At 41.7% G+C, this 21,113-nt stretch overlaps 1 protein-coding gene across 2 annotated transcripts; it reads right to left on the minus strand.

The window, feature by feature from the left end:
* Positions 1–1,814: 1,814 nt before the first annotated feature.
* Positions 1,815–20,756, minus strand: aebp2 (AE binding protein 2). 2 transcript variants are annotated; one of them, XM_078242928.1, is made up of 9 exons: positions 20,114–20,756; positions 8,613–8,838; positions 7,957–8,064; positions 7,000–7,186; positions 6,362–6,406; positions 5,937–6,061; positions 2,904–2,971; positions 2,506–2,619; positions 1,815–2,315 (listed from the first exon to the last, which is right to left on the minus strand). In XM_078242928.1, exons 1-9 carry the CDS (start codon positions 20,635–20,637, stop codon positions 2,303–2,305), a joined length of 1,410 nt encoding a protein of 469 aa, XP_078099054.1. In that variant the 5' UTR covers positions 20,638–20,756; the 3' UTR covers positions 1,815–2,302. The 2 variants fall into 2 exon arrangements, with proteins under 2 accessions (XP_078099054.1, XP_078099055.1); XM_078242929.1 differs by lacking the exon at positions 6,362–6,406 and having other exon boundaries at positions 20,114–20,754.
* Positions 20,757–21,113: the final 357 nt, after the last annotated feature.

Raw genomic sequence — 21,113 nt, forward strand, 5'->3', positions numbered from 1 at the left:
AAAAACGGCATAATAATTACGTTTGCAATATAATACACTAGATTGTCCATAAAAAAAAACATTTCCAGGATGTATATTGACAAGATTTATTAAAAAAGCATAGACAATGTTACGTTTTCTACAATAAACCTTTGGGGCAGGATTAATGGGTTTTTTTGCACAGCTTTTCTTTGACCTCAAGAGAAACCTATGTATTATACAGTGAGGCAGGACCTATTTTATTTATTTTTATTGTACCCCTTATTGCATATATTTTTTTAAACCCACCCATGTTTGACTGGGCCTACATTATAGCCTACAGACAACCTGTCTGAATCCCATTGTTATACTCAGTAGCACATGCTTTAAAGGTGCTGTAGGTAGGATTGTGAAGATCCAGGACTTAGCCAAAAAACGTGAACATCGACAACTTCTCAGTCCCTCCCCCCTTTCTGCTAAAGCCCAAAACGGTCTCCTTGTTTTGGGGAGAATAAAACTACTCTGGGCTGAGATTTCCTAGTAACCTTACCAAAAAGGCTCAGGATGCGGCAAATGTTGGTAGAATATGAAAATATCTGGTGAATTTAAGACACAAAATAATAATGTATTGAATGATCACATTTGAACATATGTGTCAGTGGCTTGTAGATCTTGACATTGTTAGTTAATTCCCTAACCTGGCCTGGGACACACATTCATACGGTTTGATAAAGTACTGACTTTAACTTAGCATTGCACTTCCTCAATTCAGGTCATCGTGTATCATCTCATCTCCTTTTTCTCCTGCATCCACCGTGTGTGTGTTGTTTGTGTGTGAGCGTCAGTCGCGGGGGGGGGGGGACGGAGCAGTAGCCCCGCCCGCTGCAGAGAGCCGACAGCCAGGATGGAAACGGCAGCAACTTCAACGACTTTTAAATCGTTAAAGTCTACATTGATGTTAAAATGTATCGGACGGTCTGAAATGTTTTGACGGTCTTTCGCTACGTTTTGTTGGTAAATGAGTCACACACGTCTCGTCTTCATATCAAAAACAAGGAAATGATCAACCCGTTCTCACTCCCACTTGGTCTTTGGCTCTCAGAGTGCACGTGGGACTGCTGGGATTGGTTGAAGTCGCGAGAAACTTCAGGTTATTGGTCAAATGTGCGAGTCGCACCAAATTTGCGGTGATTGGTTGAATTTGTGTGAATTGGCGCAATCTCGACATCGCATTGATTGGTGCATCTGAACAGGAAGCGATGGATTTTTGTAAATCCCACTACAGGCTGTAGGTGGAGCCAGAGGAGCTGCTTCATGTAGTTCTACTGGAACACAGGGTCAGTTTCAGCAAATAGGACAGAAAGTTAGTTTTAGAAGTCTTAGCTACTGCACCTTTAACCAAACAAACATTTTGTGAGTTTTACATTGCAGGCTACTTATGACCACATGAGAGTACATTTATTTTCTTTAATTTTTAAAAGACTATTTTTAGGCCTTTATTTGACAGGACAGCTTAAGACAGGAAAGGGGAGCGTGAGGGGAATGATATGCAGCAAAGGGCCGCAGGTCGGAATCAAACCCACGGCCGCTACACGGTGTCCCCACAATAGATTTCTTATGGAAGAACACAGTGGCCATGCTTAATTTTAAGATGTGTTCCTACAGTTTCAGTGTTAATGCATGTCCCCTGTAAACCAACACATACCTGATTGTTGCTGTAAGAATAGTATATATCCACGACGTTCCACTTCCACACCCTGGAATGCTGTGTGGAATAGCCAGACCCTTCTCCACAGCGCTGTGGAGGAGGGTCTGGCAATGCGAGACTAGTGTAAGAACCAAACACTCAGCCTAAGTGGAGGTTGGAAAAGTTTAATGACATCAAACCAGAGAAATGCCAGCTATATGCACATGACCAGTATCATCAGTTTTTAAAACATCTATTTAAAAATGTTTGGCAGAAAAAAACATCTATCTACAGTACAGTAAAAAAAAATTCAAAGTATAAAAATATATTACAAATCTCAAGTATTTACAAAGACAGCTTCTCTCTACACGTGTCTGTCTACAGTTACACTTCTGTCAGTTAGTTTTCAGTCTAGTCGTGTTACCTAAAACAAGCAACATCTCCCCCTTCATGCCCTCTGTAAACTCAGCACCTAATGCTGAAAACACTGGTGGCCTCAGACAGCCATGACAAATAAGTCACTAAACTCCCAGCATCCTCTGGGAGAGGGTGGAGGGCAGAAGAGGAACATAAAGATGGAGACGAAGAGAAAAGGAGGCAATCTCCTCCTCGAGGTTAGATAAGCAGGAAGTGACAGTGGCGCTCCCCTGGAGGTGGTTAGAAGAACATCCTGTGGGGGAAAAAAAAGGTTATTTACTTTTGGTCATGTGGAACAAAGATAAATTAAAGGCACTTTCATTTTCCTACAGAGTGCCTTGGATTGTTTTTGAAGGAGACATGCATTTTTAATGAGCCCTTCACAGAATGAAATATTTTCTTTTGCTGTTTTTTTTTTAACCAAAATCCAAAAGTACACACACCTGTAGATGTTGGGGTCCAGGTGTACAGCTGTGTCTGTAGGCAGCTTGGACAGATGAACCACCTTGGTCTTCTGCTGCAGTCTGTCGCTCTCATTCACCCACACATCTGGCAGTCTGACACACAATGAAGAATACGCTCACTGCACTGCGGCTCACAGTATCACACTTACTTTATTTCTTCTCACGTGTGACATGTTGATGTTTTCTTTTCAGTGAACAGTGGAAAACTGCATTTGACCTGCTCTTGCCTAGGTAGCGCCCTATGCTAAATCTGAATACAGAGTTGATCTCAAGTTGTGGTAGGCTCTAATAAAAGCCAATCCCACCATCTCACCTTCATTAGGAGGAAGTGAAGACAGGGAGAGAGTGATTATAGGAGATGAGAAAACAGGACTTACATGTCTTCAGGTGTCCAGTGCAACAAGACCTTCACTTTCCCAGAGTCCTCTTTCCTCCTGGCTATTACCTGAACATACAAAAATACACAGGCATGAAAATAGAAATTACATTAGACAGATTACATTTCACTGGAATTGTATTTTTATATGATTTCAAGTAGTCTCGCATGCCAGACCTATCTCCACAGCGCTGTGGAGTAAGGTCAGGCTACACCACTCATACATTCTGTGATCAACACTCTGTTGTTTGCATTACTTTAAACCAAGTAGGCCAGCAACAACGAATCGATAAAATTTGATTATTAAAAAAGTTGTCAACAAATTTCATTATCGATTCGTTGTATCGTGCAACTATTACGCCACTCAGTCGCAGAGATTAAAAAAAATGAGTCGAGTGTAAGCGGAGCGCAGCAGCGCGAAAGAAAAGAAAAAAGAGCAGAGCGGGGGTAGAGGAAATACGGAGAGAGACCGGAGAGACCCGTAACGTTGTTCTGTTGTCCCAAGCTGTGGGAGCATTTCACACTAAATAAATTGAAAACATGTTGATTGCAAGATAAGCACAAGCAACATGGCATGACACGGGCGCACCACGGTGATGATTCAGCACCTAAAACGTAAACATGTTGGAGTCCTTGATGAGGAGGACGGGAGTTCAACAGCAGGGTAAAGTCACTACAGAATCCTACTTTTGTTCCGTTTTGAAGTGAGGAACGTAACGTCCCTCCAGTAGCTCTTCTGGTGCTGGTGTGGTGTTTACTCCTTATCCAGCTTGACTAGCATGACAAGCTAGCGTTAGCTTGTTAATAACAGTAGTAAAGCAGGCAAACTAGCGTTAGCTCGTTAATAACAGTAGTAAAGCAGGGGTGGTATAATTTGCAAGACTAAAGGCACGTTTTTATTCACTCGCCTTTTTTGGCCCATTCATTTTTCAATCTGTTGTCATGTATATATTCTGTGCTTTGTCCCATATCAGTTATTGAGTTCTTTTATAGCACTTGGTCATCTTAAGCTGTGTTTAAATGTGGTGTACAAATGAACTTAACTTGCACTTACTACAATGATGGTAATCATTTAATGAATAAGCTTCAAGTGAACGTGCGTGTGTGTGTGTGTGTGTGTGTGTGTGTGTGTGTGTGTGTGTGTGTGTGTTGTCTATCTGCTCTTTGGGTTACTTACCTTTACACAACTACTAACTAAAACAACAAGTATGTATGTAAGTATGTATTGAGTTGATGTAAATAAATCCTTTTTTTTTATCCGATTCATCGAAAAAATAATCGACAGATTAATCGATTATTAAAATAATCGTTAGTTGCAGCCCTAAAACCAATCACAACGGTCTTGGGTGGCGCTAAGCTCCTGACGCAGAGACGGGGGCTCTGCTAAATAGTCTAGGAATGAACTGGTTTTGGTGGAACATTTGCACCCCGCAAAAGAAAACGCCACATCCAATATTAAATGAAATTAACTGTTGACACAATACAGTAACGTGAGATATTTAAATTAGCTGATACATGGTTAAACCTCATTGGCTCTCACCAGTATTTCTCCGTGTGTACTTCATCTACAGCAATCCCACCAATTGGTCCCAAAACCTCCCAGTTAAAGAGGAAATGTCCTAAACATACACTACCAGTCAACAGTTTGGGGTCACTTTATAAATGTCCATTCCACTCCATTCCAGACAGAATACCAGCTGAGATCAGTTACATTGGTTTTTTAACCAGGGCAGCAGTTTTCAGATTACATTATGTGCTTCCATAATTACAAAAGGGTTCTCCAATGTTCCAATATCAGATGAGTAAACAGAATGAGCCTTTGAAACATTGGATGAATAGTTGCTGATAATGGGCAGTAGATATTGCGTTAAAGATCAGCCACTTCTTTCTACAACAGTCGAGAAACCTTTTGCAATTATGTAAGCACATAATGTAATCTGAAAACAGCTGCCCTGGTTAAAAAAAAACAATGTAACTGGTAGTCTGTCTGGAATGGAGTGGAATGGACATTTATAAAGTGACCCCAAACTTCTGACCGGTAGTGTTTACAATCATTCCCTGAAAGAACCAAGCAGGCCTGTCTTGTTGCACCGTCCTCATCTTCTTCAAAACTAGGGCTGCAGCTATCAACTATTTTAGTAATCAAGTATTCTACCAATTATTCCATCGATTAATCGGATAAGAAATACTTTTGTTTTATTGAAGAGCAATACTAAAACAATAGTTTGGTTACATTTTCAGAAAAAGCTACATTTTTGTTTCCTACATTGCTTACAAAACATCAGTCAACATCTCTCAAAACTAAACATATGAAGTGCATTTAAGTGCCATATGACATTGTTTTTAAAGAAAACATTTTCTGAAATGACATCAACCTCACACTAAAGCCTACATTAAGCATACATAAACATGACCTGAAGTTGTGCAACTTAACTTTCAGAACTACAAGTTTCATCCTGAGACTGATCTGTATATAGGCCTATATGTAAATATATGTGAGTTACTTTAGTCGGGTCCTCTTCGTGGATTTTGAGAAATGTTTTCTGTTGAGATGCTGAAGCATTGACGTCGTGCTATTATTGTGCTAAGCTAGTTTGGTTTTTCAGTAGACACACTGTCCAGAGTTCTCGTTTTAACTACGTTTGAAGCGATTCCAGACTTTGGACACTTTCTGTGGTTTTCTCCAGCCTGTCTCTTCTCTTAGCCCCGCACTATTTACGCTCTGGCATGTGTCGCCAGCAGACTGAGCAGCGTCTGGTGTGCGACAGTAATAATGATCCGTGTGGAAACAGCGTCCGTCAGCGATACAATGTTGGTAACACTGATTTAACGAAGCTTCAAGGCAAATCATTTAGCATCGAGGATTTTTTGTAATCAAATTATTCGAGGAATCGTTTCAGCCCTATTCAAAACTTGACGTTTTTGGTGATGTTTCCCAAAACCAACGGAGTTTTGCAATTCAATGGACATACGGCGGCGACTGTGTGTGTGTGTGTGTGTGTGTGTGTGTGTGTGTGAGAGTGCGAGAGCCCACCGTGCTGTGGAAGACCACACTGTGTCCGTTGCCCAAGCTCTCGATGTGTGTTGCCAGGTTGAGGCAGATGGCTCGATGGCGGATGGCGTCCATGGTCTGAGCGTCAAAAAAGTCATGTGGTCGGGCTGGAAATAAAAAACATATTTTGAATAGTACAGACTAAAAAAAAATAAATAAATAAAAAATAAAAAGATAAAGTGTGTGCAATTGAGGGACCCGATGACCATTTTGTCTTTCACTTAGTGTGCGTTTACATATGTGTTGAAGGAAATGGTGTTATGTACATAATCATTTCATAACCTATTTGTATTGATTTTAATCAAAGACAATATTCTCTTATGATCAGGGTTACAATGGTTACATGCCACATAAGCACGGTGTCCCCGGTTCAATTCCAGCCATGGGACCTTTGTTGCATGTCTTACCCCTCTCTCTCTCTCCCCCGTTTCCAGTCTGCTCTACACTGGCATCTGTTTAATGAAGGTGAAAATGCCAGAAAAATCATCTTAAAAAAGGTATGTTAATGTACAAGAACCTATTATAGAGGGCAAAGATCAACTCGCCCTGTACAGGAAATGTGTGTGTAACTAAGATTGTTATTGCAGGAGATGAGATCATCTCCATACCAAATACAGTTAGGTCAAAGTATAGAACTTGCACGCAGCAACAGTTGTAACGAAGCACAATACAATCAGAGAGCTCCGTGTCTGATTATTGACCAATCAGAGCCTCCATCCCGTCAGGAGGAGGGGCGTGACAAATTGTTGTCCTGCATTCTGAATCCAGAACCCTTTGTATTAAATGTCTGTCTGCAATCCAAAGAATAAAGCATTTTATACTTAAGTTAAGTTCCGTTTCAGTGTTCAGTTGCTAAAAAAAAAAAAAAGAACTATATGTGGTTATTTATTAAATGTTATAGAAGGCTAAACAAGAAGAAAAAAAACCACGACATATGCTTTCATCTATAAAAATGGAACAAAGTGAAAATGTATTTGGATGTGTGTGTGTGTGTGTGTGTGTGTGTGTGTGTGTGTGTGTGTGTGTGTCTGTGTGTTGAACATACGGAGGGAGCGTCTGTGTTTGTTCTTGAGTTTCCTCCTCTTGTTGAGGCCAGCCTTGGATGGAGACTCCTCCTTCACTTTGCCCTGACTGGACACTTTGGATGAACTCTGGGAGCTGAAGTGAGTGGGGACGTGACGGGCCAGCCCCCCCTGAGAGGCAAACGTGGCGTTGCAGCCTCCCACCACACACTGCAGGAACACAGATGATTTACAGGGTCAGTAACTAATACGCTTGTATTTTATTAGTTTGTCTTTTTATTTTAAAACAAAAACAATGTCTTCACACTTGTTTAAGCATCATTTCAGGACTAGTCTCGCATCGCCAGACCCTCCTCCACAGCGCTGCAGAGGAAGGTATGGGAGAAAATCATGCTCTGGTTTATTGGCATTTCTTTAAACCAATCACAATTGTCTTGGGCGGAGCTAAGCGCCGTATGGCGCCACGGTGTCTCTGCTAAATAGTCTCAGGAAGGAACTTGTTTTGGTGGAACCAAAACAAGTTTTTTGTGCAACAGAAAACTCAGATTGGACAGATAGTCTAGCTAGCTGTCTGGATTTACCCTGCAGAGATCTGAGGAGCAGTTAACCATAGTCCTCACAAATCCACCGGAGGTTAGAACGCCAACACAGAGACAGAGGAAGGGGACGGACATCCAGCCGAAAATGGAGGGACATCCGGCGGAATTTCCGGCGGCACTTGAACAATCACGGAAATGAAACGTAGTCGATGTAGACTATTAAAGAACTAATCACCGTCCATACTGGCATGCCGGTATAAACATGGTATAGGGTAGAGTTGGGCCAGTGTAAACATTTCAAACCGGTTTGATGTTAAGTTAAACACAGGTCCGGATCTCAGTGTTACAGGTGAGCCTGTGGTTCACTACTGACTGTGTGCTGTAAATGTACCGTGGTGAGTAAATGGAGCTCATTGTTTGATGTGAGGTGTGTGTTGTCACCTTGAATGGCTTGTCTCCACTGTGGGTCAGCATGTGTCTCTGCAGCCAGCTCTGACTGGTGGACGGCGTGTTGTACACCTTGCAGCCCTTCCACAGACACACAAACACCTGTGACACACACACACACACACACACACACACACACACACACACACACACACACACAGTAGAAGTGGTGGTGAGGTTACTGTATTGGCCTGAATATAAGACCAAAAAAAGCTCTTGAAGATACAAAATACTTTCAGACTAGTCCTGCTGGGACGATTCCCTGGGAAAGAACTCTTTAACAAATAAAACAATTACATGACAGCGGTCTAATGGAGAGTAAATTTGCCAATATACTCCGTCTGCTTGTCAGCTGGTTGCCTGAATTTGGCTGTATTTGAATTCAGTATAGGTGAGCACAGAGCAGTGTAACACCACTCAGCTCAGTAAACAGACTGTCCTACTGCTGACCACGTTGGCTGTTTTGTTGTTAGCTGACTAAGAGGATAAGGAAGAAGAAGAGATTTTGCATTTCTCCAATTGTCCATGTGTTTCATTGTGGAGAGAGATTTTCATTTTACAGGGACATTTTAGACAGCTAAACCTTCACCTTCCTAAATCAAACTAACTACATAAACACACCTGTGGCAACTCCACACACACATACTGACCCCTCCTCTCTGTCCGTCCACATGTGTGGCTCTGATGTGTTCGGCCAGGTCGGGGCTGCTGGGAAACAGCAGCTGGCAGTGATCCCAGCAGCACGTGTAGCTCAGAGACTTGCCCCCTGCCAGTGCCGAGCCACTCCCCGCCACCGCACTGTGACCGTTCAGCATGGCTGGGGTGGAGCGACCGCTGGACGCCGTGCTCTCCATGTCCATCAGGGTGCTGCCGATACTGGAGAACACACAGACACACGCAATAGAAAGAAGACATTAGAAAGACAACACTACAATTACTCCGTTCACAACGGAGGTTTAGCCGTTTCAGCTATTACTTTAATCGAGAGAATAGCTTGGAGAGAAGGGGGGACGACATGCAGTAAAGGGCCGTGGGTCGGATTCAAACCCGGGCCACTACCCAGGGACTCAGCCTACATGGGGCGCAAACTCTACTGGGTGAGCTAGAGGTCGCCACAAGCTGATTTTTAAAAGGGCACTTAAGTAAACTGAAACTACTGGCTGCTAGAGGGGAACCATCGGTCTAAAAACTGGAAACTAACAATCTGGAAATTGTCAGCAATAATAAAATACACATATCTAAAGGTCCACTGTGTCTCAGACTGTGTGCGATGTAAGCAGATCACAGCTTGCATAGTGCGGCAGCTTTTGTGTGTGTCGAGCCAGCCGACCATCTGCTCTGATCACTGTCCATACAGGCTCTCTGCAGGAGCCGTGTTCACACATCCTACAAGAGGACCAGCACCTCTAACACACACACACACACACACACTTCCAGCTGCCATGCTGCTCTGTGTGGGAACAAAGGTTACAGTGAAGTCTTACAGCTGTCACCGCAGCAGGATTACCAAAAGTTATGGAGCAGCCAAGGGGGCATTTTTTTTTCTATCTTTATAGCCATTGCTGAGTTTCTCTTCTCTGTGAGCCACTTTCACAGTTAACAAAACACTTTCACACTAAAAGGCCCCCATTGAAGCCTAAACAACAGACTATACGGTATATTTCACGTCATATTCCTTTTTCTTCAAATTTCAATATGATTGCTCCTGAAAGGGCTGAACACTGGTATGGCAACTCTATGGCAGTAAATGGCATTTACTGTCACGTTTATCTCCTACTTTCTTAAAATTGCCAAAGTGGACAGTATATTTTAGAATCCACCATTGGTTAAAAACCTCTTCTTGAGGTGTCTTCAACAAGACATTGGGCCAGATGTACAAAACGCTTTCATCACCCACTTCAGGCGTATTTGTTTCGCAACGTGCACGTAAAAGCATGGCGAGGTATGTACAAACGGGCTGCACTGAGGTAAAAGCGCAGACTGTCTGTCGCGGGAACTGAAAATGGCAATTTGCACTTTTCCGTGTCATGCATATGCATTCATGGGAGGGTCAAGGGGAAAGTAGGAGTTTCCCATAAAGAGATGGGAGGGGAAGCGTAAAGTGCGCCTAATTATGTATTCCGCGGTATGTACAAAAAACGCCCATGAAAGCGTGCCTCTATTATGCGGTGAACATTCTCTGCCTCTTAAAAGCAGGTGTAAACCAGCCGCAAGCAGGTTTCCTTACACATGCCTCCTGGTGAAATGGCAGCAGTAATCAGAGCAAGACAGAGACATAGGCCAAGGAGACGAGCTGAAAGGATTTTTGCCACAAGGGTCACACTTTTTCTGTTGAGTGAACACAAAATCATTAAGCGTTACAGATCAAGCAGCCATGCAGTTTTTTACAGTTACTGGAAGAAATCAAAGATGACATTGAATCTCCGGCTCAGCGTTCACATTCCATTCCAGAGGTTGCTGTCTAAAAGGTCTCTTACTAATGTACTTTTGTCAATAATTTAATTAAACAAAGTGTACCCATACTAAGCTTCTCTACGTACATTGAAAAACTGCAAACTACAAATAAAGAATCTTCATCCAAGGATCAAGTGATAGCTTTTCTGGAGCTTTCAATCGCTTCTCACAGTCTTCATCAGTGGGTGGCTTTTAATTAGCAAACATACAGTAACAACAATTCATTCTTTCTACATTAACTTTCTAAGCAAACTCCAGCCGCCGATGAAGACGTGGTTGAAAGCTAAAAGCTGTAAGTATGTGTTGGGTTGAGATTTGTTTTTGTCAAACTATATTTTAACTATATTTCCAAGTTCAGGAATGAACTCAAAAACTATTTCTGTCCCAACTTCTTTGGCTACACATCTCTCCTGTGCACGGACGTGCACAGACATTTTGGGTGGCACGTCCGTGAAAGGGAAAAGAAAGGCCCAACAGTTGATGAATAATTATTTATTTGAAATTCAAACAAAACCTTAAATATATAAAACACAACTCTGACTACCATACTAATTTCTTATTCCCCTTACGCAATTGTTTAACAGATTTAATACTCTAATACTAAAGACTTTTAGTATTCATCACGTTAATCCCAAACAGCAAAGGAAGCTCTGCCACAGTGTGCATGTTTTCTATGCTACTAGTTTCAAGTATATATTTAGAATAAGTGACTGCACCAAGGAGAGGGACATTGTTTTGTTTATTCCGCAAATGGCAATAAATCATTTTAATTATTTTAGTGTTGTTGGAATAACACTTCAAAAAAAAAAAAAAAAGTCTTCACACTGAACTGAGAAAGGGTGTTGCTGCAATTTTAATTTGACAGAAAAAACACTGCACCAATAATAAAGAAACCCTGTTATTATTAGATGAGGAGCCCACGATCATAATGATGAAGTTACTGTTTAATGCAGGACACTTTTTACATGTTGTGGTCAGTTTAGAGACTTTGGTGATGCCAATGATCTGACTTATCCTCGTAAGGGAAAAATTTCTTATCTGTATTTCCATTGGACGGGCCAGCACTAGCCTACCTGTCTAGCTAATCCCCAACGCGTTTTCGTTCAGAGCCAGCGTCACGTGACTGAAACCAGCTGAAACGGAGAAGGAGATCAGTGAGAGGCGCTTGTCACTGCCCTTTAGTTCATAATGGAGGATCACACTTATGTCGAGCCACACGAGAAGGAATCCTTGTCGCCAAAAAAGCAAAAATTGGAAGACATGTCATAGCTTCTTGGTACATAACGGCTACCGTAGTTGCAACACGCATTTGAAAGAGAGCACTATTCCTTTGAATGCAAAATACAATTTCACCGCTAGGTGGTAGAAATTCCTACAGTGTACTTTTAAGGGGGAAAGACTCATTAACTGGGAAAAGTTCTGTGCTGACATGTTTTTGTTATTTTGTTTATCCTGTTCACCTACCTTGTCAAATGAATGCAAATTAGCGCATTTTAATTAGTTAACGCCTTTTTTTGCATAGGAATGTGGCGATTGTTGACGTTATTAGATATAGATTCTACTGTAGCTGTTCACCTGGAGTGTGTCCAGGAAGTACAGAACATCAACCAGTATGGACATGATGCCTCAGCTAAACCTTAGCTAACTTATTACATAAGCTAGTAGCTCATGCATGTTAGCAGGACAGAAGTTAACCATTTGTTTTGTCTTTTCATTAGCTGTAAACTCGAGGCACTGGCTTGCTTAGTCTTTTGGTCATCACCACTCACCTCCACACAAGCCAAGAAAAACCTTCTGGAGGTAGGAGCTGGAAGGGACTGCTGCCTGTCTGTCTGCCTGACTGTCTCTCTGTGTGCGCGGTGTGAGGAGACGCATTGCGGGGAGAGAGGGAGAGGGAGAGAGAGAGAGAGAGACTAATCTCCCAATCTGATTTTGATTTTTTAATTCAAGAAATATATTTGTTTGACAGGGAAGCTGTGTGCAAACAGGAATATATATATATATATATATATATATATATATATATAGAGAGAGATTTTTTTTAATTTAAAAAAAAAAAAAAAAAAGGGGCACTTTCTCTCAAGGAAGAAAAAGGGCTGCCCCTTTTGAGGTCTGTGTGTGCACGTGCCTGCTCCTGTGCACCCAATGCTGCTGCAGGAATGATTTCTCTCTGTAGTAACAAAAAACTATTAACCGCATGACATTTAACCTTTGGTAAACAAAGGTTCATGGAGTGACTTTGTGATTAAACCCTGTTCTTGAATGCACCTCTGGTGATTGCAGGTGAGCAGAGAAAAAAAACTGACAACAGGTGGCGTGAATCCCTTCTCTCTGAGCATACTGACATGTCTGTCAATTTCATGCTGACTGTGTTGAAAAAATACTGCGTGGTTAGTCTGAATATGAAGGTTATAGCCCTTCACATCATTGGCTGACGAGAGGGACTTCTATTTCTACTTGGTTGAATGATTATGAAAACGTTGAGATATGCTTGATTGGAGAGAAGTTTCGTATTCTCGGCAAAGTTGAGGGGGAAAGCAATGTGAGATGTGAATTTGAATATACTGGATGAACTCATTGGATCCGTGCTGTAAGTCAACGTGGACTGTAAACTACAGTGTGTTCACCGTCTAGGGTGTAGGCCATTTTCCCCCACATCTAATCAGAAAACCTATTCTTTTCAGCAGGCGATCGCCTGGTTTCCTTGTGTAATAATGATTGTATAACTGCAGGGATGTCACATGAATGTAGAAATTGTTATAGGACTATCAAGACAAAACGGAACGGAAATTGAATCTCACAGAAATGTATTGAAATCACACAGAACAATAATGAACAGGACTTTTGGCTTTTGAAAATTGTTCTCCAAATATACAGTGTGGCTAACGCAACTAAACTATTTCGATTTTTCCCCCCAGAAAAGTCCAGACGCTTTTATCCAAAACGTTAACTGTGCCATCTGCAATGCATTTCTTGTCTGCCATGAGATATCCACACTCATTTACACAAATCTAGGGCTGCCCGAATGACTTGCAGCTCTGCCTGTAATCCACACACGCTACATACAAGACCCTGCTTGGATCAGATAGGGGATATCTATTGGCTGAGCGACCTGCCTTTCTCCTGACATCACTTCCTGTCAAAAAGTCACATAAAATGTTAAAAACTAGGGGTGGAATGGTTCACAAAATTCACGGTTTGGTTAATTTATATAAACTTAGCACAAAAAGTAAGGACATTTGTGTTTGGTAGATGATTTCTCTGTGGTAACGATGCTTTTTGGCAATGAATCTTATACCGTTGGAAAGCCTGTCTAGTTCCCTTTCAAATGGTGCCCCATTTGTAAGGAACATGCATTTGTGGGATGAGCAGCAGCGCTGAGTATGTACCTCAACCCCATTGAACACTTGTGGGATCAGCTTGGGCGTGCTGTTGGTGCCAGAGTGACCAACACGACCACGTTGGCTGACTTGCGACAAATGCTGGTTGAAGAATGGGATGCCATCCCACAGCAGTGTGTGACCAGGCTGGTGACCAGCATGAGGAGGAGGTGCCAGGCTGTTGTGGCTGTGTATGGTTCTTCCACACGCTACTGAGTTTGTGAAATGAATAAATTGTTAGCCAGTCAGCAGTGTTCTTCAGACACTTCACCAGAGACAACAGTAACAAATCGGCTTCATGGTCAAAGAAAGTTTTTGTCTCAAACTTCAGTCCATCGCACGCTTTCTCTCATCTATGGGCCTCTCTCTCTCTCCCCCTCCCTCCCTCTTTTAATCAGTCTGTTACTGTTGTTGAAAACAACTGGAGATTTCTCAGAGTTTAATTTAATATAGGCTATTTTAGATAATTCTTCACGTACATGTGTTACAGCCAGCGCCGGTGCGTTGTTATACGCAGACTAGGCAATGGCACTTTGGCTAGGCAGAAAACGTGGGCTTATAAAACAACTGTTTTGTTTGGCCCTCATTTTGTCGCCTCTTGTAGTCCATTGGTGTGTGTCTGTCATCAAAATCACCAGTCAGCGCCCCGCCCCCCCATCCCATTCTCACAGGTCAGAGGTCAGAACACTGACTGTATAATTCACTGTACAACTATGTCTAAATGACCGAAAATGTCTGGCTGTTAAGTATAAAAAAAAAAAAGATTAATAGCAAAGGAGTAAGCGCTCCAAAAACAAAAGTTATTTATTGAAATATATTGATCCCAGTGGGAGTAAGAAGGAGGATGCTGGTGCCAGAGAGGGGCGTAAGCAGCTCTATCGCCGTTGCTAGATGCTCGACCAGTGATGCCTCCCCTGCCACCAGAGACCGGCGGAGCCACAAGCAATCCCAGGAGTGACCGTGACATTGAGGCCACTGAATATATAGCAGTGTTTCCCACACAGACTAATGTGTGGCTGTAAGCCACACAATCAACACCGGCTGCTACATATTGCGTTTTGTTATTAATTTTTTTTATACGCTATTTAAAACACGCAGCGTATTCCTTTAGCTGCATTTCCTTTCCCTGCTCTCTCCGTCTGTCACTCGCATCTCTCTCACATAGGACATGGGGAAACACACACAGACACGGAGAGAAGATGGTTGGCAAAATTCACAAGTTCACCAAAGGTTGGTATCTCGTGAACACAATCACACATTAAAAAGTCCTATAAAAAATATTTTATATTCTGAATACAATGTTGTCAGTGTGTTAATGTTGGAGTCCCGACCCGACTCTTAGCAAACAAGCGATTGTTAACTAGTCGCAAGTTTGCAGTAAAATGCAGTTGGGTTGTCGAGGTCAAAACACTATACGTTTGCTGCTTCAATCCAGAGGAGTATTGAAAAGTATTTCCCGCGACTGAAAAAGGCAAGTGTTGAGGATGAGGCCCAGCCTGAACCGGAGGTATCAGTCTGAAACAGAGCTAAACAGTCCCACCAGCGGAATTAGTTATGTTATTCATTTGTTTACAATATTTTCAGGCTTCAACCAGTGCTGCTCACGCAGAAAGACCGGGTCACTGGGAGAGAAAGAGAGAGATTTGTTAGGTATTGAAGAAAGAGTAGGAGATAGAGTTTTTGATACTTGATTGTTACGAAAATAAGTATTTTACCCCCCCTATAGCGTCGCTACCTGTACACGGACAAGGTGAGGAGGATATGAAAGATCACAGTAAATAGCCAACAACAATAATGCAAGAACTTATAGACATTTTGACAGAGATAGGACCTTATCAGGTCAAAGGAACCGATTTTCTCAGGGATAAGAGGAGCTCTTTTTCTCTAGTGGTTTTAAGTTGTGAAGCTGCTAATACGCGCCTTGCTGCACACTTGTGTGTAGGCCTGTGTGTGTGTGTCCTATGCACAAGGTTTTGTTTAGGCAATATATAGATTTGCACTATTATTACAGTCTATTTAGAGGACTTAAAATTTGATTATTTAGAAAATAGCAATACTGTAGAGGGTTTTGGAACCTTTTGGAGTTTCTATGCTGCAGACCTGTTGGTATCGTTGCTGCGTCGGCCTACTTTAATAATTGTTTACAGTTGGTGTGTTGCACTTGTCTATATGTGTGATGTGTGTATATATTTGCATTTGTGTTGTTGCCGGTTTTTGCGTCTGGCTTATATTGGTTGTGTGTTATTGTTGATGTATTGTACGTTGTGAATAGAGGGGTGACACAATTGTGTTCTGCTTAGAGCGGCAGAAATGCACTGGTTGCAGCTGTATATTTTCATACAGGGAAGGAGACCCCGTCTTTGCATTACATTTTGATGACAGTCTGTTTCAATAAAAAGGTGCTTGTTACATCTTACTTACAACTGAACATTATGCCCACTTTGTAAAAAATACCAAGATATATATCGTGTATCACCGAAAAATACCAAGATATGATTTTTGGTCCATATCGCCCAGCCCTATTATGTATCTTGAATTGTTCATTAGCTATGTTTGTGTGATATCTGTAAAGCTTTTTTTCTGATTTCAAAGACTTGGATTTCTGTGAGAGAAACATTATTACACACACTAACATGATATCCTGGAATGTAATTGTAATGCTTTTGAGAAACTATTGCAACAGCTGATAGCCCGCCTGTCTGAATAAAGCTTTGCGTGTCATGCTTTGGTATGCTGTGGTATTTCCAAAACTTAAGGGGAGAAACCTGATTAGAAAAATTTCTTCCAGACATTCAGCATCTTATCATTTCATCAACATTCGCAGCAATGGTGCAACTGCTACTGATGCTTTAAATGAGATATTACTAACTCATGTTTTTTCAATGTTTGCCGATAGACAAATAGATGACCATTGCAAAATATTGAAATCAACAGGGAGCTGGAGAATACTACTGGACAACAGTTTAACTTTCCTGTAATCAAAGTGAAAATGGGACTATGGAGCTTCCAGTCATCCAAAGCAGCCATGGAAACACCGTACAGTCACTCATACAGCACCTTATAAGCAGCCATGTAGGTGTGCACAGTACAGAAACAGTAGTAGTTTAGTCATTTCCCACCTTGTTGGCATGACTGATGTTCATGTACTGAGCATGGTTAGATGATATCTGGTGAAGGTTCAGGATTTAACTCACAGTATCACAGCTACTCTGAATGATTCACAGTTTCAATCTGTCACGGAATCCTTGAGGGGAAGTTCACTTTCTACTGAATCAAGAAAAGGTTTAAAGTTTAGAATAAGGGGGATGTGGGGACAGAGAGGAATTTCAAACAATACCCAGAGCCCTTTTCTCATCCAGGGCCTGTTACTTTGAATAACCAGATTAAAATAATGACACGATTAAAGCATGCACAGATTCAATTCATTGGATTGGTATCTGTGCCAACATTGACCTTAATAATTAAATTGCAGTTTTCCGTTCTGCTCGGTTCATTTGCTACAGTGAAGCAGGTGTGAATGGTGGATTCAGAAAGCTACAGAAACGGTCAGACATTGAGCGCCTTGGCAGCCGACTGGTTACAGAGCATGCCACAATGTCGCAGGTTTGACTCCAGCTGGGGACCTTTGTTGCATGTCACACCCCTCACTCTTGTTTCCCGTCTGCCTCTTTGTGTTGACAAACTATCCAAGAAAGTGCCAAAAAAAGAAATCTTTGTGGTCACTATACTAGCGATTAAAAAGAGATGTGTGAACTGTAAAATGTATTGAGGGGCGCATGTATGGGAATAATGTATTTTTAATGACTGCTGGAGGGGGACCTAACAGATGTTTTTATGTTGTTGTACGTTATTCTGTCGATTGCTAGAGCAGGCAATGAAAGGAAAACGTCTCTGTTAACAGACCAAGACAAATCTTATCTTACATTTTTATGCGAGGCTATCGGAGGAATATATATGCTTGTGGGTCTGTTCCCAATAAATGTCTATAGGATAACACAGAGAGGTTGTGACTGTGGCTTCAACATGTGGTAAATCAAAACAAAATAGTGGTCCGTCTAATAAAAACTAATAGGCACAGCCAAAGGCTTCATTTATAAGGCACTTACTAGACAGCACAGATTCAGTCCATTGGATCGGTATCTGGGGCGATATTACTGTATAATAACAAGGAATTGTTAGAGTGTTAATCCAACTAAACTTACTGAACTCACATTTGTTTGGTACAACCATTACAATGTATGTATATATGATTAATAGAAAAACATTTATTTTCTCTTTTTAATCCAGGCCAGTAAGAATATACAAGGGGCCAGTTAAATTCTGATCTACTGGCCCTGGGTGGTTTTTTGTTACAGATGGAGCGGATTGATCATGAAACTCAATTTGAAAGTGAATTATTTGTAGACAAAATGCTGTTCACCACAATGTGGCTGTGGGTAACTGTGAGCAGCATCTTTGGACAACTCTTCTACTTCGGTTCTTGAGGAGGAACCACAGAGAGATAGAAACATGATACTTGACTCTGGGTGGGAAAAAAAAAACAGCATTTTGATGTAGTAGCTTTGTCACTGTGAGATCCATACTTGCTACTGAGGTACTCTGCCACTTTTGTGAGTGTCAACAACCTGTTGATAATGATGTGTCTTTAGTGGATATCTACTGTACATCACAACAGCATAATCCCAGTATTTTTGGTGAATCTAAAGCGCTGATGCCAGAAAGGCTTTACTTTAGTAACCCTGAATTTACATCCTTAGACTAGAAACCTGTAAGTGGTCACTGTATGTGTGAGATATTAAATGTACATTTACCATAACCTACTTTATAGAAGGTTATGACCGGGATGACTGTGCACGAGTGTATGTTATGTATTTATTTGTGTATTTATGACTTTTAGTACTTTTATATTCAGGTATGGCACAGCAAATGTCATTGTACACAAGCTTGGGCAACGGCAGTCTATTCTATTCTTCTATTCTTTTATTAGTAATGGTAACTGATGAAAGGCATCAGCCATAAGAAAATAGTTGATTTTAAAGATGAAAATGACCTGCACAGTTACACATCCTGTCTTGACTCTAATGGAAAAAAAACAATACAACACAAAAATGGCAGTTTATATTTTTGGAATAAAATACAGTTTAATCACTCATTTTGACCACGATTTGTATTACGTTATCTTTTAGCCAACCGAAATTCAAGTGCTCAGTAAACTCAGAAGTTCAGTGGACACTTCTAGGCCACTGTGTTTATTTAGAGTTGGTTTTTAAGGATGAACTTATTTAGACTTCATTGTTGCAATGAACCGTGGTGACAGTTGACCCCCAAAATGGTGTTTTCAGCAATGTTTTGTGAAACTAAAGCGCAACAATTATGCAATTAGATATGACTAATTGTGCTACTTTACCCCCAAAAGAGAGATACCATTATTTCAATAAATTCAGAATACCTTTACTAATTAGTATTGTTACTATTACTTAACTATTCACTACCATGTACCTATTTATCTGAATTTTCTTATACATATTAAGTTATACGATACTGCTATGTTTTACGATTCTTTAAGTAGAAGTGTTAAGTAATTGGAAGGATTACTGTTTGAAAGCGTAATCGCTAACAACGGAGGAACAACGCTGGAGAGGTGCATCTCCCCAAGTTGTTTGGACGTTGCTCCCGCCGACCACCCGGTGGGAGCTGAACAAGTTGCGGAGAAAAGGGACGCCTATCGTGATCAGATGACGCTGTTGCCCCCGCGACACACAGCGGGTGAATGAATGGATAGCTGTGAGCTGATGAAGAGATTTCCCCCATAGTCACAAATGCATTTTGCCATATGCTGTTGTAAAATGACCCTTACAAAAATTATAAAATAAATTTAAAAAAAAAAGAGTGGCTGTTAATCAAATCGAAACCCCTCCGAGAAACGTTCTTGTTAGGTTACGATAACGTTCCCAGAACCTACAATCTTGCAATTCGCGGAACATTGCCGAAACGTTTTCACCAAAAACGGATGTTCTAGATCCGTTTAAAAAAAAAAAAAAAAAACTTTAATGAATAACCGTAGGGGAACGTTTGTTTTAACACGCGGCGAACCTTTTCGAACCCTTCAGCCAACGTTTACCGAACCAAAAATTGTTTGCCGGGTTGCCTGACGGAGGCGAAATAATGTACCCTATAAACAAAAACGTTATTAGCTAACAGTTAAAACGGTGAACTTAGCATCGTGTTGTGAGCTCACATCACATAGGTTGTTCTAGAAATCAGCGTAGGCCGCTTCATACTGCTTAACGTTAACGACACTAGCTACTTCAACAGACCTGTCTTCTGAATCCATCCGACTGAGCGGCTCTCCATTCGACGAGGTCAGTTCCACGCTGGCCGGTCTCTTGGTGCCGTGCTCGGCTTTCTCCGCGGTCTTTGTGCGCTCGGCAGGCGGTGAGGAGGACACGTTCTCCCCCTCTCTTTGTTCTTGCTTCAGCACCCGGGAGCCCTCTTGTGCGGAATCAGTGCTACTCGCCAAACTCCCCTGTGCGGGACTTTTCACCGGTTCAGAGAGTTTACTGCTGGGTTCCCCTTCGTCGTCGTTGGTCTTTTCGGTCGGTAACACTGGTTCTTTGTCGGCGTCGGTAACAAGAGACAGGTTGTCCCCGTCCTCCACCGCCGCACCATGACCACTGTTCACGTCCATTCCTGCTCTGTTCTCGTTGTTGTCGCCCGGTTCCTGTTTGGGGTCCGGCACGGCCTGTCTCTCCTTGCCGGTTTCTGCTGTTTCCCCGGTTCCGTTTTGATCCGACGTCGGCTGAGAATCTTGTTCGGCCCCTTCGCTCGTTATTTGAGCCATTTTCGAACAGCACGAAAAGCTATTTTTGTGATGTTCCACTCGAAAAGTTACCCCCAGGCTGCCCTTCTTCCTCCACTCACACTCTCCGCTTCAAGCGTAAAACACAGCAGGGGGTTTGCGTGACGTCGGGGCCCCGCATGGCCAAAGCTTGTCTATTGAGAAAGATGTCTCTCTCAGTACTTAAACATGCATCCAGCAATAACTTTGTGAATAACTTGAATAAATTGTATCTCCAAACAGAGGTGCCTAAACGTATATTCATTCTATCTTTTTTTTAATAGGCCTATAGCAATTACATTATGGCTTATTGGCACTGACCAACAGAAAAAGCCCACACTCTGGCGTCACAGTACATATATGTACATATGTACACAATTATAAATATTTCCAAATTCATATTTTTTTAAATTGAGCTAATTAAGATAAAGTTAAAAGCAACACTGATTTAGCAAGGCTAATAAGCGTTCCTTTGAATG

The sequence above is a fragment of the Sander vitreus genome, chromosome 23 (genome assembly GCF_031162955.1).
Source record: "Sander vitreus isolate 19-12246 chromosome 23, sanVit1, whole genome shotgun sequence".
NCBI lineage: Eukaryota > Metazoa > Chordata > Actinopteri > Perciformes > Percidae > Sander > Sander vitreus.

Bases quoted from the DNA above. Each gene is read 5' to 3' on its own strand.
- aebp2 (XM_078242928.1), bottom strand. From the start codon at position 20,637: ATGGCTCAAATAACGAGCGAAGGGGCCGAACAAGATTCTCAGCCGACG. The intron at 8,065-8,612 runs GTCAGTATGTGT...TGTGTGTCACAG, and splicing joins TGGACGGACAGAGAGGAGGG to GTGTTTGTGTGTCTGTGGAA. The intron at 2,620-2,903 runs GTAAGTCCTGTT...ATTGTGTGTCAG, and splicing joins CACTGGACACCTGAAGACAT to ACTGCCAGATGTGTGGGTGA.